Below are 14646 nucleotides of genomic sequence, written 5' to 3' on the forward strand. Positions count from 1 at the left end.
AGTAATAAATGTTCATCACAGAAAAGTTGAACCTCACAGTCAGGCATTAAATTATACATCACCCCACCCACCATGGAGACATAAACTTTTATCTCCTTGATGTATGACCTTCCAAACCTAATATTTGCAGCGTGCTTCACTTTCTCTGTGTAATAAAGTTGGGATTCAAATCCTATTTTAAACATGCTATAGGAGCTTGCTACTTAAAGAAATTCTAAAGTGATTCCTTTGGGGATGTGAATAATTCCTCTGGGATTTATTTGTGCTTCTGGATCAGGCAAAATCTGGAAGTCATAAACCATTTATGGTTGGGGGGTTTTGTCTGATAATTTTTGAAAATTTCTATCTCTATCTCTGCCTCCATATCCATCCATCCATCCATCCATCCATCCATCCATCCATCCGTCATCCATCATCTATTAGCTTATCGTATATTTCCTAACTGAGTGTTGAGAGATTGAGATAAAGAGACAGGCAGGGAAGCCAGTGCTGGATTGATTGAGTGCCCTCCTCAGGGAGCCTCATGCACTCAGTGCCACATATTCATGGTGTGCCCCAAGGACTGGATTACACGGCAAAAGATTAACATCCCTGCCGTACAAATTAATGTTCTATCATTTGCAGCATGGAGCAGACTAGCTAAAGATGAGCATCTTCTCTTTGAACAATATAATTGAATGTCTCTCAGCCTGAACCCCTCGTTGTATTGATTTGAATTAATTATTTGTGCATTTGTAATCTCCTGGCTTCCCCAGTCCAGGAGTGCCCGCATCACAACACTGAGTGGCCGCCTCCTCCCCAGCCATCACCTCTAGTCTGGAAGCCTTGACAGTCCTAAGGACAATTAATCAGTCAAATGGAATCAGTTTTTGCTGATAAAGGAGAGCCTTCTGTGTAAAACTGACATTCCATTTTATGGGAATTAACGTTCTGAAAAGTGACTGTGCTCTGCCTTAGTTAAAAGCACCGATGATCTGTGAGGGCCCAGTTCCGGAAGCTGTGGAAGGAGATGGTGGAGGGATCAAACTTTCACCGTGGAAGCGCTTAGAGCTGGGTGAGTGGAGGGAGAGCTGGAATAACAAGACCAAGGCTTTTGGTGTTCAAGGAGCAGGAATCTGTTCAGCTGCAAACTGAATTAGTTACATAAAGTATGTTGGTAGATTGTGCTGCAGACACACCGCAGACCTTCCGAAGCAAAATGGAAAATTCTGTACACTATAATTTACTAAAAACAAAAGGCACAGAAAAATTAGCATTTGCGAGGAAAAGAAAACTCAGGTTATCTGCAATCCAACTGAACTTTGCTGTGTGCTTAAATAAAAAACCGGATACATGGTACTTGAAAACATCCATTACCTGCTTTGGGAATGGGATTCTGGTGAACCCTGAACCTTCTCTTGCTTCTGCCTCTTTGGGGAGCATTCTGAATGGCTGCTTTCTGGTCCTGTAAGTGACCACAGCTGTCAGAGGCTGCTGAGGGGAGAGGCGGCATGGAGATGGCAAGGGACCTGGGTGCATACTCATTTTCCTGAAGGTGCTCACAGACTGTGTATCTGCATACGGCAGGCTGCGTAAGGTGATGGGGAGTGGTAGAGCTTGTAGGGAAGTGGGGAGACTGTCCTTTTGTAGGGGACAGCTACTGCTTGGCACCCACCCATTCACCATTTGGGAATGTGGGCCCCACGTGGCCACATATTATGATTTTTTTTCAAGAGAAGCTAGAAATTTGATTTTTACATGAGAGTTCCCAATATTGTAAAGTAATAATAAAAATCCTTGTGTGGCCCACGAACTGCCAGTTTGCAACCTCTGGGTGGGAGATTAAGATGTGCATTTGTCTCGGGGGCTTGGAAAGGGAAAGTTATTTTGTTTTTGGTTTTAATATAAATCCCTGATAGGTCTCAGTCTTTTTTGCTTCTTCTTTTTTTTTTTTTTTTGCTTCTTTTGTTTTTAATTTCACCTGCACAGAAGGTCTGTCCTTGTTATGATATGTCAATGCTGTCAGCATTGATTCCTGTATGGCATCATTCGTTCATTCAAAATAATACAGTAAGTTCCCTACCCCACCACTCAATTCGAAAACTAGGATCATGGGAATCAGCTACGTCCGCCTGTGGGCTCCTCTCTCCCTACCCCCTTCCTGCCTTCCTCCACCAAGGTATCCATATTCATCACTCCCTTACTTTCCTTTTTAGATTCTTTATCTCTTGGTTTTAGCTGGATTTTAACCATATAAAAAGGGTCTTATACTATATTTAATCTTTTGTAATTTATTTTTTTCAACTAATAGATGCTGAGATGTAGTTCACCCACTTTGGCTCTCGTGTAATATGCCATCAGCGTGTTCTACAGCAGATTTAGCCATTCTCCTGCCTGTGGGAAATTGTCTGTTTCCAGGTTATGTGAATGGGTCTGCCGTGTACTTTTGTTTACATCTTCCCTGAGCCTATAAACCTGAGCAAGAGTTTTTGCCACTTAGGAGTGGAACTCCTGGGCCACAAGGTATGCGGATGTTCAGTTTTAAGAATTAGAGCCAAAGTGTTTTCCAGTGACGTTAGACCAATTTACCCTCCTACAATCAATGAGTAAGAGATCTTGTGATCCACATCCTCTCTAACACTTGGTACTGTCAAACTTTTTAAATTGTTGATAATTGAGTGGGCATAACCATTGTGGCTTTGATTCACATTTCTCTTATCACTTTGAGGCTGAACACCTTTTTATATATTTTCTGGCTGTATTTTCTCTTTCATGATAGGGTGGTTCAGGTCTCCTGTCTAATTTCCCATTGTATTATTTGTGCTTTTTTTTTTATTGATTTCTAGGAGCTCTTTATACATGCTTGATACTAATCCTTTGTTGGTTGTATTTCATGAATTCTTTCCACTTTCTTTACGGTGGCTTTTGAGAAATGTTCTTAATTATAATGCAGTCAAAATTATCCATCTTATCTTTTATAGTGACCACTTTTGATGTCTTATTTAAGAAATCCTCCCTGACTTCAAGATCTAAAAGATATATCATCTATATCTTCCAAAAGTATTACTTAGTGATAAGAGTTATCACTTCCCCCTTAAAAAAAATTAGATCCAGGGAACAAATCTGATTTTTGTTGGTTTTTTTGCTAGTTGCTGGCAGATTAGACTTGGTGTGAAGTCATGTTTTCTGACTTGAAATGTACTTTTAGTGCTCCATGGCTCTTTCTCATTTAAAAGGGGTCACTGCCAGTGTTGTTTCTAGACTTTACCTCGTGCTGTGTCTGCAGCCGCAAAATAGGATGGGTCCCTCCTAAAGGACATGGGTTTTGCATGCATTCTAGGGCCCCTGGAGTCCCAGGGACGAGATAAAGTTTCTTCTGGGCTGAGGAAGGCAGGGAGCTCTGCAGGGCAGCGGCATCTCTGTGCCACCAGGTTGGCTGAATTTGTGCACAGGGTGGGTCACTCCGCTGCTGCATCCTTTCCTTCCTCCCTCTGGAAGGAAAGTGTTTAGAGCAGCAGACTGCTAAGCAGGCACGTGTATGGACACAGGGAGCAGATGCACTGAGCTTCTTGCCTCTTGTCCAGAAAAAGAAGGGGTTGCACCCTCTGAACCCTGGCAAAATGGATGCCAATGTTGTCTGATGTGGAGGTGGGCCTGTATGGGGAAGCAATGCAAAGATAAGTAAGAACGGGTACCCCTGCCTGCCTGTGTAAGAAGCACCTTAGCTACAAGCTCAGCTCACAGATGGCTTGATTTGTTATACTCCAACCAAGGCCAGTCTTGAATCAACTAGACAGAGCTCTTTGTTCTGACTCAGAGCTGTAACTAAGATTGTGGGGTGGGAATAGAATCAAAACTCAGAAAGCCACTGGCCCTGGTCACATCACCTCCTGTCAGACTGAGAATTCCTGTCCCTCCCCCAAGGCTGTGCCCTGAAATGCCGCCTGCTGTCTGAAGGGCTCATGTGGGTCAGCAACAGGAGGTGCTGTCACAACTGTAGATGCGGGGGCTGCTCCCCAACTTGCCTGGCTCCCCCTCGCCTCCCCTACTGCTCTCCCCCACCCTCTCGCTCTGCCTCCGGCCGGGGTGGAGTGTGCCCTGCCATCACCTCCCTCCTCTTCCCTCCTGCCTCCACGCCCTCATTTTGGTGTTGGTTGCAATACTGACAGTCCCTTCAAGCAGGGTGGGTAGTCCTCACAGGCTGGGACCAGAGGTCCTGAATCACCCACAGTGTGTCCTTCCCAAATTGAAATAAATTGTCTTGTCCTTGGACCCCTATCTGCCCTGGGCTGGAACCAAAATCCAAAGGAAAAGGTGGTTTGGGTGGTGAGTCCAATCCCACCTTTTCCCTTTTCAGTGGTGCTTGGCCCTCCTGGTTTGTATGCATCCCATAAAATTCAATGCAGGCTATTCGGTCTTTGTCCTTATCTTGGAGGGCAGCATAAAGGACCCCAGAGAGCATGTGACCAGATCGCCATCTGTCTTCTTTGTGGATCTGCAGAGGCACACTTCACTTCTCCCTCCTTTGAGTCCAGGGCACTAAACTAGCAAGGATGCTGGGCAAGAGTTTGGGTGTCCCAGGGTCAGAGCGATTTGCTGTTGCCTCCTATGGACACTCATTCCTCCTTAGTCTGACTTCCATTTTCATCTATGGGGGGCAGTTAAGCTCCCACTTTAGGGAACTTGCCAAGCCCCGTCATGACTTCCTTCCCAGAAGTCCTTGATCGCCGAGCAGAGACTTAAGGGCTTGTTCCTCTGGGTGCGAGACACTGCCTCTCTGTGCTGAAAAGGGGCAGCCCGTGGGAGCAGTTCCCCAAAGCACACCTGCCTCCTCTTTCCCACATGCATCACGCCAGGGCCAGTTGCTTCCAGGCAGGAACCTGGCTGATTGCACGTATGCAGAGGCATCTGGTTTTGGTGATGGAAAATGGCTCCCCGGCTCCTGGCCCCTAGTGTGATCTGGCACAACATCAGCCCATCACTGACACATTGCTTCCATTCAACCTGGCCTCCAGGAAGTTCCTTTTTCTTTTTAAGCACAGAGGGCCTGTATTTAACATGACAGCCCGCTGCAGTATTGAGTTAACTATAAACAGAGATGATCCTTCTGGACAGAATCACTACCCACCAGACAGAATGATTAAATTTACAGCTCAACTGGTGCTGATCAATATAAATGAAATGTGAAACAGCTTAATGTAGCCACCAGAAACAGCTGGCCCAAGGTTGTCTTCTCACAGGTATCCCAGTATGTCAGCTCCACACTGGGGCTCTCTGCACACGTGGGATTGTCCAAACTCACTTTTATTTTCTCTTTCCTCTCAAATAAATATGGCAGTACCTTGCCAAATCAGTACGGATAGGCTGGATTATGCTGCAATAACAAACAACTCCAAAGCTCAGTGGCTTGAAACAGCCAAGGTTGATACCTCATAGTGCTGCATTTCCAGTGCTGGCCAGCAGAGGAGGCTCTGACCATCATAGAAACTTGGGACCTTGGCTGGAAGAGCATTTACTGTCTTGAAAGTTGCCAGTCATCCTATCAGGGGAAAAGAATGCTTCTTGCATTAGCAAACCAATGTCTGGGACTGGAAATGAAGCATGCCCCTTCTGTTCACAACTCGCTGGCCAGAGCTGGTGACACGGCCCCACCTTCTTGGTATCCCACGCAGGATACCAAGAAGCACAGTCCTAAACACGTGCCAGCCAGTGAAGAGATGGAAATGTCTGGTGAGCAACATCAGTGACAAGCACATTTGTTTAAAAACTGGCTAGGATTTAAACGAATCCATGGGATCTGGAGATTTAATGTGATCTTGTCATGGAATGACGAATAACAGCCCCCAGGGCTTGTCTATTTCTTTAAGACATGTGTAACCTGCCCCGAACACACACATTTCAGAGGCTCAAAGCAATCTCTGGATGCATGAAGAAAGAGCGTGGAAAGCCCCACCTTCTCCCCAGATTCTCTCCTCAAACTAGCAGTGAGTCCAACAGCAGAAATCACACCTGGGTGCATAATCTCTAACTGGGCAAATGCATTTGCACAAAGAGTTAAGCCAAAAGGGAAAAGAATGGCTCTTGATCTATATCACACCTGTTCCCAGGAACTCCTTTCCTTCAGGACCCAGGCTGGGGATGCCTTTCACTCCGGGTTCCATGAGGTTCCCTGTCCCTAGCAGAGGCTGGGCAAGCACTCCGGTCTACTCAGTGTGGCCTTGGCCGGGTGCCCTGAGCTGTCCTCCAGGCTGGGCCGCAGCCAGCCGAGGGTGCAGCTGGCATCAAAGACCATGAGGTCACGGCATTCAGCATTCGGGCTGCTTTGGGCATCAAGGCTTAACATTCATACATGTCTGTAGAAAGGTTATTTCAAAGTTGTTTTTTATTCAACTGTTATTCAGCATTATACAATACAGTTTATAAACAAGTGTCTGACCTTGTTTCCAATCTTTATTTAAAAATAAATATTATTGACAGTGAATTTTAATTATGATAAGATGTATCTTTTTTTAAATCAAAATGTCTCAAAAGAAATAATTTACTTTAATAAAAAAAGAGAAAAGCCCCCAAAGGAAAAAGTAAATTAAAAATTTCCTAAACACATTAATCTACTAAAAATATTTTGCTTTGTCAGAAAGGCTTTGACCCAACATTTTTACATAGTATCCTAAAGATAACTGCTCAACAGTTCGTGCAAAATGAAGACTTGGAGGAAAAGTTTAGAAAAGAAAAATACATTAAAATAGAGAAATCACTGATCCCATGCATACTGCATGGTCCAAACTCCATCTTATTTGGAAACTAGATGCATTATTTTAGGTGGTCTACATTTGTGTAACTTCCCCCAAAATATGATTTATTTATTTTCCACGTGGACTTGGTCATGCTTCTCTGAGTCTGTCGGCGTCTGTCTGGCAACGCAGTCCTCACCCAGGGACTGGGCAGCCACGGCGGGCCCACTCAGGAGCGCAGGACGGCGAGTCTGTCAGGGGCCCACCAGCAGGCGGAGGAACTTATGTACAGCTAACAGGAGCAGGGACAGGAGCGGGTCTGTGGCGTAGTTAGGGCCCGTGCCTGCAGGGGACGAGAGAGGGACAGGGTTAACACCTGATTCACCAGAACCCAGCGGCCTATGCACAGACGGGGGAGGATGAGCCCTCTGCCGGCTGGGCTCTTGATGTCAGCACCCAGCTGGTACTCAGCTGGCACGCAGATGCTCTGCGCTCGCTTCCTATTTACCGACCGCACAGGAGCTCACCGTGGTCAGACACAGAGGTGGCCCTGCCTGAAGGGCGTGCGCTAGATAGTGGATCCAAAATCCAAACATTATTTTAGTTGACTAGGAAGACGATACGCTCCCTCTCCACCCCCACCCGCAAGACTACGCTGCAAAGTGGCCTCAGTGTTTAAGGCCCAGCTCCCCACTCCTCCAGAGAGACTCCATGGTTGCACACAACTCCAGCCCCTCCAACTCCTGCCTGAACTGCACAGTTTTGCATTCACAAACATCCCGCTTGAAGCATCCTGATGTCTGCACGTGAGTCCTTTCCACAGACCGTCAGTCCAGCCCTTGGGGTCACAGTGGGGTGCTCGGCAATCACTGGCTGGTGGAGGTGGGTGGGCCAGGGCCCCCCAGGAGTGACCCAAGCACTGTCCTGGTGGGAGGTCACTCCCATCTGCTCCTTCAGCGTGGCCTCTAACCCAAGCCTCTGGCCCACCCCTGGGACGGTAACATCGTGTCTTCATCCTCCTCACCTGGGCTGCCTGCTCAGCTCCTCATCTGTCTGTCATAAGGTCTTCATCTGTTTGGAAGGCCTCCTGTGTAACTGGGCGAAAGTCTACCCATGAACTCCAGGCTTCTCACCTGGACGTGGGATGCTCCCTCCAGGGTAACTGACAGGAGCCGATGTAGAAGCACCATGCATGCCCCAGGTACTGCCCAAACCCCGGGGACATCACTACTGACTTGCATAGAATCGGGCTGCATCCGTGGAAGCAATTTCCAGCCCCACCCTACTCACCTGCAACATATGGAGGCCTCTCCTCCCTTCACCCCACCTAGCTAGCTGGGCTGGAGCTCCGTACCTGGGAGGAGAGACACAGGAGGCCCTTCCCTGTGCCAAGCAGATGGTACAGAGGTTGTGGCCACTTCCACTTAGCCGCCTGCGGGAGCTGCTGCCAGGCCGGCCAGATTTGTGGCTTCCCTGACAAGGCTGGGCCTGAACCCACAATTTCCTCCCCTTTCCAGGTGGAAGAGCCATTTGTCTTTTCTATCCAAGGTGTTTCCCTCAATCCCAAATCATTCTTGTGTCCTGGGCCCCAGTCTCCCCTCTGTACAAGGAAGGGGGTTGGACAAATGATCCAGGACCATTCTGGCTTGAGATGCCAGGATTCCATCTGTTCATTTTCAAAAAACAAGGGTTGTGTTTGAAGATCGGAAATAAAAGAGGGCACAGGCCATCCGTTGTGCCTGTCTTGTCCAAGGTCAATCATTTCTGCACGTAGTTCTGAGCCCCCACTGAGAAGCACAAGGACAGGAGAATCCAAACGTGCTAAGCTTCCCTTGGGGTACTAATTTTTCACACAGTCGTCACTCCTGGCCCTCCGTGCAGCTTGGCCCGAGTTGACGCCCTGCCTGTTGCCCTCTGTCATTGGGGAGGACCACGGTGTGGTCACTCCAAAGACTTGGGTCTTCTTTTGCTTGTCCTCACTGCCACGTGTCTCTGGGAAGGACGAGGGTGGATGCAGTGACGGACTAGTTGATGGATGGCCAGATGCCTGGGAGGATTCACCGAGGCTCGGATGCATGGAAACAGGGATGCAGCCGGCAGAGCACTGGCTCCTGGGCACACAGGGCTCATGTGGCCAGACTGGGCCCACTGGCTTCCACATCTCCTGGTGCCGGTCTTTTTTGCTCCTGCAAACCCTGACACTCAGGCCCGTGCAGGCGAGACAGAAACAAGCATGTGAGGCATTGAAAAGCAGATGTATGTGTGCAATAGAACTCCAGATCCTCAAGGCACTCAGGGGCAGGAGGCATGGCAAATGGGCTGCGAGCCAGGCAAGGTGAACACTGCAGAACCGTGGGCACAGGAAAAGGGAGGAGAAGTTTTAATTTGCCTCCAAATACTGTTGACTTGTCTTTTCCACTGTTACAATCTCACCTACTCACATTTAAAATGTTTAAAAATTGCACAAGACTTTTAAAAGACCCTGGATTGAAACAACCAGCCCGCCCCTGTGCTGGGCCAAGGGGGGAACAGCAGGGGCTTGGAGGATGGGACTGGTGGCTCCCAGAGGCCAATATCTGGGGAGGGTGGACACCAGGGTCTTCAGTGTCTCTGCTGGTGGATGTCTGGGGGTGGGGGGGAGCCAGGTTTGGCTCCTGGGTGGTACTTCATCCTCTCTCTGACCCAGCATTGCCATAGAGGGGACTAAGGGAGGTGGTATGGGGCAGTGGGCTGGCACCAGGACAGCTTCCAGGCCAGGTTGCTGTGTGACCTGGGCAACACCCTTCACCTCTCTGGGTCCTGTGGCACAGTCCATAACACAGGGATATGCATATGCATGGCTCCATGAAACGAGTATGTGCAGGGCATGTCTCACCAGGTTGGGATCCAGATTAGCAAGATCGTAGTGGCAGACTGCAAAAATGGCTACAAATGCCCCATCCTCCCTCATCTACTTGCCCCCAGTGTCCACACTCTATGATAGTGCCCTCACACACTCACGCTGGGGCTGGCCACAGGACTTGCTTTGGCCAATGAATAGTATCAAATGTGAAACAAGCAAAGGCTTGAAAAGTGCACTGAGGCTTGCCCTTTCTCTGTGGCTCTTGGAACCCACTGCCATGGGAAGAAGACTGGGCTGGCTTGCTGCAGGATAAGAGCCAGGAGATATCCTAGCAGAGGTCCCTCTAGACCAACCAGCCCCCAAATGAAAGGGCAGATGACCACAGATGCATGAATGAGCCTGACAGACACTAGCATGAGAAACACCCAGCTGACCCACAGAATCATGACCTAAACAGATGACTGTGGTGTCACACCAAAGCCAAATGATACCCAAATGAGCCAGGGCAGACCAAGGAAGACTGGCTTCCAGGCTGCTCCTGCAGGAAGAGGGGTCTTCACATCAGAATGGGTTAGAATGCAGGAGTCTGGCAGCCCACTGTCCTCCTCCCCACATACTATCCGCTTGGAGGGCCACTGACAATTGTCTAGCCCCTGGCTGTTCCCCCCACCCCCCAGCTCAGCATCTGCTGCCCTAGACCCTGTTGTCATTGTTTCCTGGAGCAAGCTAGGACTGCCCACTGCTGTCCAGGGCTCACCTCCACCCTCCAGGGCAGGGGCCAGGAGGGTGCCTTTGGCTCCGCAGTTGAGGCAGGACCTCCTATTTTGGCCTCTTTTACCACGCGGCGTGGAGAGGTCTGTGTTCCTGGTGCTCCCGAGGAAGTGGAGGCTGCTGTGAGGACTGGTTGCTAACAATCTATCATTTCCTCCTTTCCTAAGGAGTACCGGGGACAGCTCTACAACACGCAGAAGCTTGCTTATGTCATGGTTAAGCTGGAAAATCAGGCTGCTTGAGAGGTGAGGGAAGCATCTGATGGAGTAGTAGCTGATTCACTCTGTATATGAAACAAATATCACCATGTTGCTAATCATTCTTAAAGAAATCAAAGCTGCTGTGAATATTAACTTTTATCATGTGGATGGTGAGTGGGATAAGACTCACGCCAGAGCCATTTAAAAGGAGCTCCCAAAAATGTGGGCTCACCCAGACCCATGGCACAGCAAAGGTGCTGGACAGTCCAAGCAGCTTCCAGTGGAAAATCCTGCTTCTCTATTTACCCAGCAATGGCAAAACTCCAAAGACCATGTCAGAAAACAACAGGGAACCTCTGGGGCCATTTATCACCTAGTGATGAAAGTGAAGGAGGAGGCTTGGCTCCAGCCACCCTCTGGGATCCTCACTTTGCCCACATTATCTGGAGGCCAAGCCTGTGAGTCTGGTTCCTGGTGGGAGGGGATGCAGAGGTGGTAGCTGGACACACCCACTCTGGCCTGGACTCCTACAGGCCCGGGGGGAACTGAGGGGACCACTCCCACTCTACAGGCATCAGGATCATGGTGGGCTGCTCCCCAGATGACCAGTGGGGTTGGCTAGCCAGGACAGACACTGCCCTCCCTCCACCTGCCCAGCTCACGCTTCTAGGATCATGGATGGTTCTCTTGGTCTCAAGCGTAACTTCTGTCCCGGCTGTGGTCTGCAGCACCTGTCATGCAGGCTGTGGATAGGAGAGAGCTGCAGCCTCTCCGCTTCCCCACTGCAGGCCTGGGAGCTGCAGCCGAGGGGCCAATCTGGGTCAGGAGTTTGCAAACAGTGCCCCTCAGAGTCTGGTGTTGCTCAAAGGCTGTATGTTTTTGTTTTGTTTGTTTTGGCTATAGCTTAAAAACTAAACATTTATTTCAGGTTTGAGAAGAGTAAGTAAAACTAAGATACATCTGAGGTCTGGTTCTACATGCAAGAATAGCTAACAGGCTGATTCTGCTCTTGTGACCTAAGCAAATTTGGAGGTTCACTATGTGGGTTTGCCCTTGCCCCCTCCAGCGCTGCACTAGAATATTCCCATGTCGAGTACAGGTAGCCAGAAAGAACTAGTCCAGTCTCAGTGGACAAAGCCACTCCACCGGTAAGCATGGATATCCTATCATCGGGACTATGATGAGGGTTTGGAGGACAGATCCCTCCTCTGTGTCAAGAAGAGCAAGCCCACTTATGTCCGTTCAGCATTTTGTGCTGTCATGACATGTCATTTGAATAAGGGCTTTTTGGCTAAAAAAAGTTAGAAAACCAAGCAGAGTGCCCTGGATGAGGTTCTTTCAGTGTGGATGTTGGATTCTATTCCTTTCCCCCTTTGCTGCCATCTGAGAATGAGAGAAGATGGCCACCTCCCAAGTGGCAACAGTCTGAGCTTGGCTGGCCTTTATGGGCTGGACTTGGACATCCACTTACCATGGAGACTACGGTTTGTCTGCCTGGGGCAGCTGGGAACAGACCAGCTCTTACACCCTGTTCCCATCGCTGGCCCTGCACCTCCAGCCCTGACCCAGCTCCATCCTGGACCCAAGCTGTGAGTGTGGTGGTGGCCGAGCCCAGCCAAAGAGGAAGGCTCCCCTTGGAGCTTCCTGGGGCCACGCTTTCTGTGCGTTTGCAGGGGCTTGTGGAGTAGAACAGAGAGAGCTCTTAGGAGTCATCTTGGCTATGGTTAAGCACCATGCCGTTATCTGCAGGGGAGATGCGTAAGGTCACAGAGCCCAGGGGCAACAGAAAGGCACCAAGTTGCCACTTGAGGATTCAATCTGGACTGCAGAAGGGTCTGACTTAGTACACACAGAGCTCTAAAAATTGTAAATTATAATCCAACATGTAAAATGTGGGAGACTTCTACCTAAAAGCACAGATCCGAATGTCTACTGGAAAGGCCCAAGACACAGCAGCTCTGGGCCTGCTTAGTCACCAAGCTACATGACCAGTAGCTGTCTTCTCTGCAGGAATCTCCTTCTCACTGCTCTCTCCTGACCCCCAGCTGGGCACAGGGAGGCTGCCAGTTACCTCCCTGGCCCCCTGTGCAGTCGCGCCTCCCTTCCCAACCTGCCTCACTCACATCCATCCCCCACACTTGGCCCTTTGTGGCTGACTGAGTTTGCAACCTCTGAGCCAGCTCTGGTGTGGGATCCAGGGGGCCTGGCTTTCAAGCCGACTTCATCCCTACACGACTGTGTGATGATGGGGAGCTAGCCTTCCTTGCCCTGACATTCCTGGCTTCCTGATGGCCACCTGCACCCATCCTACTCTGGCTCTCTGCCCTCCCCTGGACGCTATGCTGGTTAGGCCAGGTGGCCCAGCCGCAGCTGGGTGGGAAGATGCCACCTTGCAAGAGGCTACTTCCGATGTTGATGTTTTAATTAAAGCCTCTTCATGGATATTTATTCAAAGGGAGTCAGCAAGGAATAATCAAGCACTAACGGAATTGGACAGAATTAATTTCTGCCATAAGATTAATGTGCGCTGTTAACTAGGGTAAAAACTAGGAGCAGCAAATGGCCTTGGGTTTTAAAGGAAATTGGAAGTGTGGGATATGGAGATGCAAGCGAAGGGATGAGATGTGTGTCACTCAGTCCCGTGTTGACCCTGCTCTGCTGGCCTGTCCTACCCCAGCCTTAGGCAGCTGGCTCCTGGGTTTGAGAACAAGCTGTCCTCCTGGTGGGTGACAGCATGTCTACCGAGAGTAATGCCCACAGGGCAGCCTCCTTGTCTAGGCAGTGGGAGGAGCCTGAGCGCTCCCGGGCTGAAAGGGGGCAGACACAGGGGTCGCGCCTATTTTAGCCACGCCTCACTGTGCCCCCTCCCCTGCCATGGCCTCAGTGCAGCAGTGACCTCTTAAAGTGTTTTCCTGCCTCAACTGCCACCCCGTGCCTATCTCCCACCTTCTGACGCACCTGGATAACTATCCCTAAGGGGCAAACCTTCGATGGGTTCTCTCTGCCCTCAGGAGAAAGTGCCGCCATGTCAGTGTCACAGCTGGGGCTGCTTCGTAATCCTCCCCAGCAACCTCACCCCCACGGCTCCTCTGCCGCCAGTCCTGCGCTCTGATCCACTGTTCCCTGCCAGCACCTCGAGTGCACTCCAGGCTCACCCTGAAGAACCACTGAGTCCTCCTTTTCCTCTGTCTGGGTCTGACCTGTACCTCTGACCTGGAACAAGTGCGCCTCCTCCAGGCAGCCCTTTCTGAGCACCCAGACACAGAGGGCTTGGCACAAATGAATGTGTTCATGTGGCCCTTGCCTGTGTCCCCTTCTCCCCTAGACCCATAAACGGCTTCCTCACACGTCCTACCTCTCCAGCCATGGTGGAACCGCACGTGCCAGAGGGCTGGCCCCAGGCCTCCTCCCCTCCTCTGCCCCCAGCAAGCAGCCCCACCCACGTCCGGGGCTCAAGTAGACCAAGCTAAGCACTTTCAGGATAATGATAGCAAATCTGGCTAGCTCCGGCTGGGGCCAGGCACTGTGGCAAGCACGTTACTTGAAATACCATTCTCTTTACTGTAGGAATTACTATTTTATCCCTATTTTACAGATGGGAAAACTGAGATCCAGAGAGGTAAACTGACCTGCCCAAAGCCTAGGGTTGATAGATAAAATACAGGATGCCCAGTTAAATTTGAATTTCAGATAAACAACTGATAATTTAAGTATATATTAATCCCAAATATTGCATGGGACATATTTATACTAAAACGCTATTGATTGTTTATCTGAAATTCAAATTTAACCAGGTGTCCTATATTTTTATTTGCTAAATCTAGCAACCCTACCAAGGCCACACTAAAATAAATGGCAGATCTGGGACATGAACCCAGACAATCTGGCTTCTGTCCACATACCTAACTGCCACACACCGACTCTCAGGGTTGAAGAGCCAGAATTCTTCCCACAGTGCCTAGGCTAGACCACAGCCCCAGGCTGCTTCTAAGAGAGAGAGCATGGGAATGAGATTTTTTTTTTTTTTGTATTTTAACATTTATAATGGCTTTTTTTTTTTTTTTTTTTTTTTTTTTGTGGTATGGGGGCCTCCCTCTGTTGGGGCATGGGGGCCTCCCTCTGT

At 49.5% G+C, this 14646-nt stretch overlaps 1 protein-coding gene across 2 annotated transcripts in view; it reads right to left on the reverse strand.

Annotated features, from left to right (window-relative positions):
* Positions 1-6343: 6343 nt before the first annotated feature.
* VSTM2B (V-set and transmembrane domain containing 2B) overlaps positions 6344-14646 on the reverse strand; it is a 26375-nt gene continuing 18072 nt past the window's right edge. For both annotated transcript variants that reach the window (XM_024132346.2, XM_024132345.2), the window contains one exon: positions 6344-7053. In XM_024132346.2, coding sequence (XP_023988114.1) covers positions 6965-7053 — 89 coding nt within the window. In that variant the 3' untranslated portion in view covers positions 6344-6964. The remainder of the gene's footprint in view (positions 7054-14646) is intronic.

The sequence above is a fragment of the Physeter macrocephalus genome, chromosome 17, assembly GCF_002837175.3.
Source record: "Physeter macrocephalus isolate SW-GA chromosome 17, ASM283717v5, whole genome shotgun sequence".
NCBI classification, from domain to species: Eukaryota; Metazoa; Chordata; class Mammalia; order Artiodactyla; family Physeteridae; genus Physeter; species Physeter macrocephalus.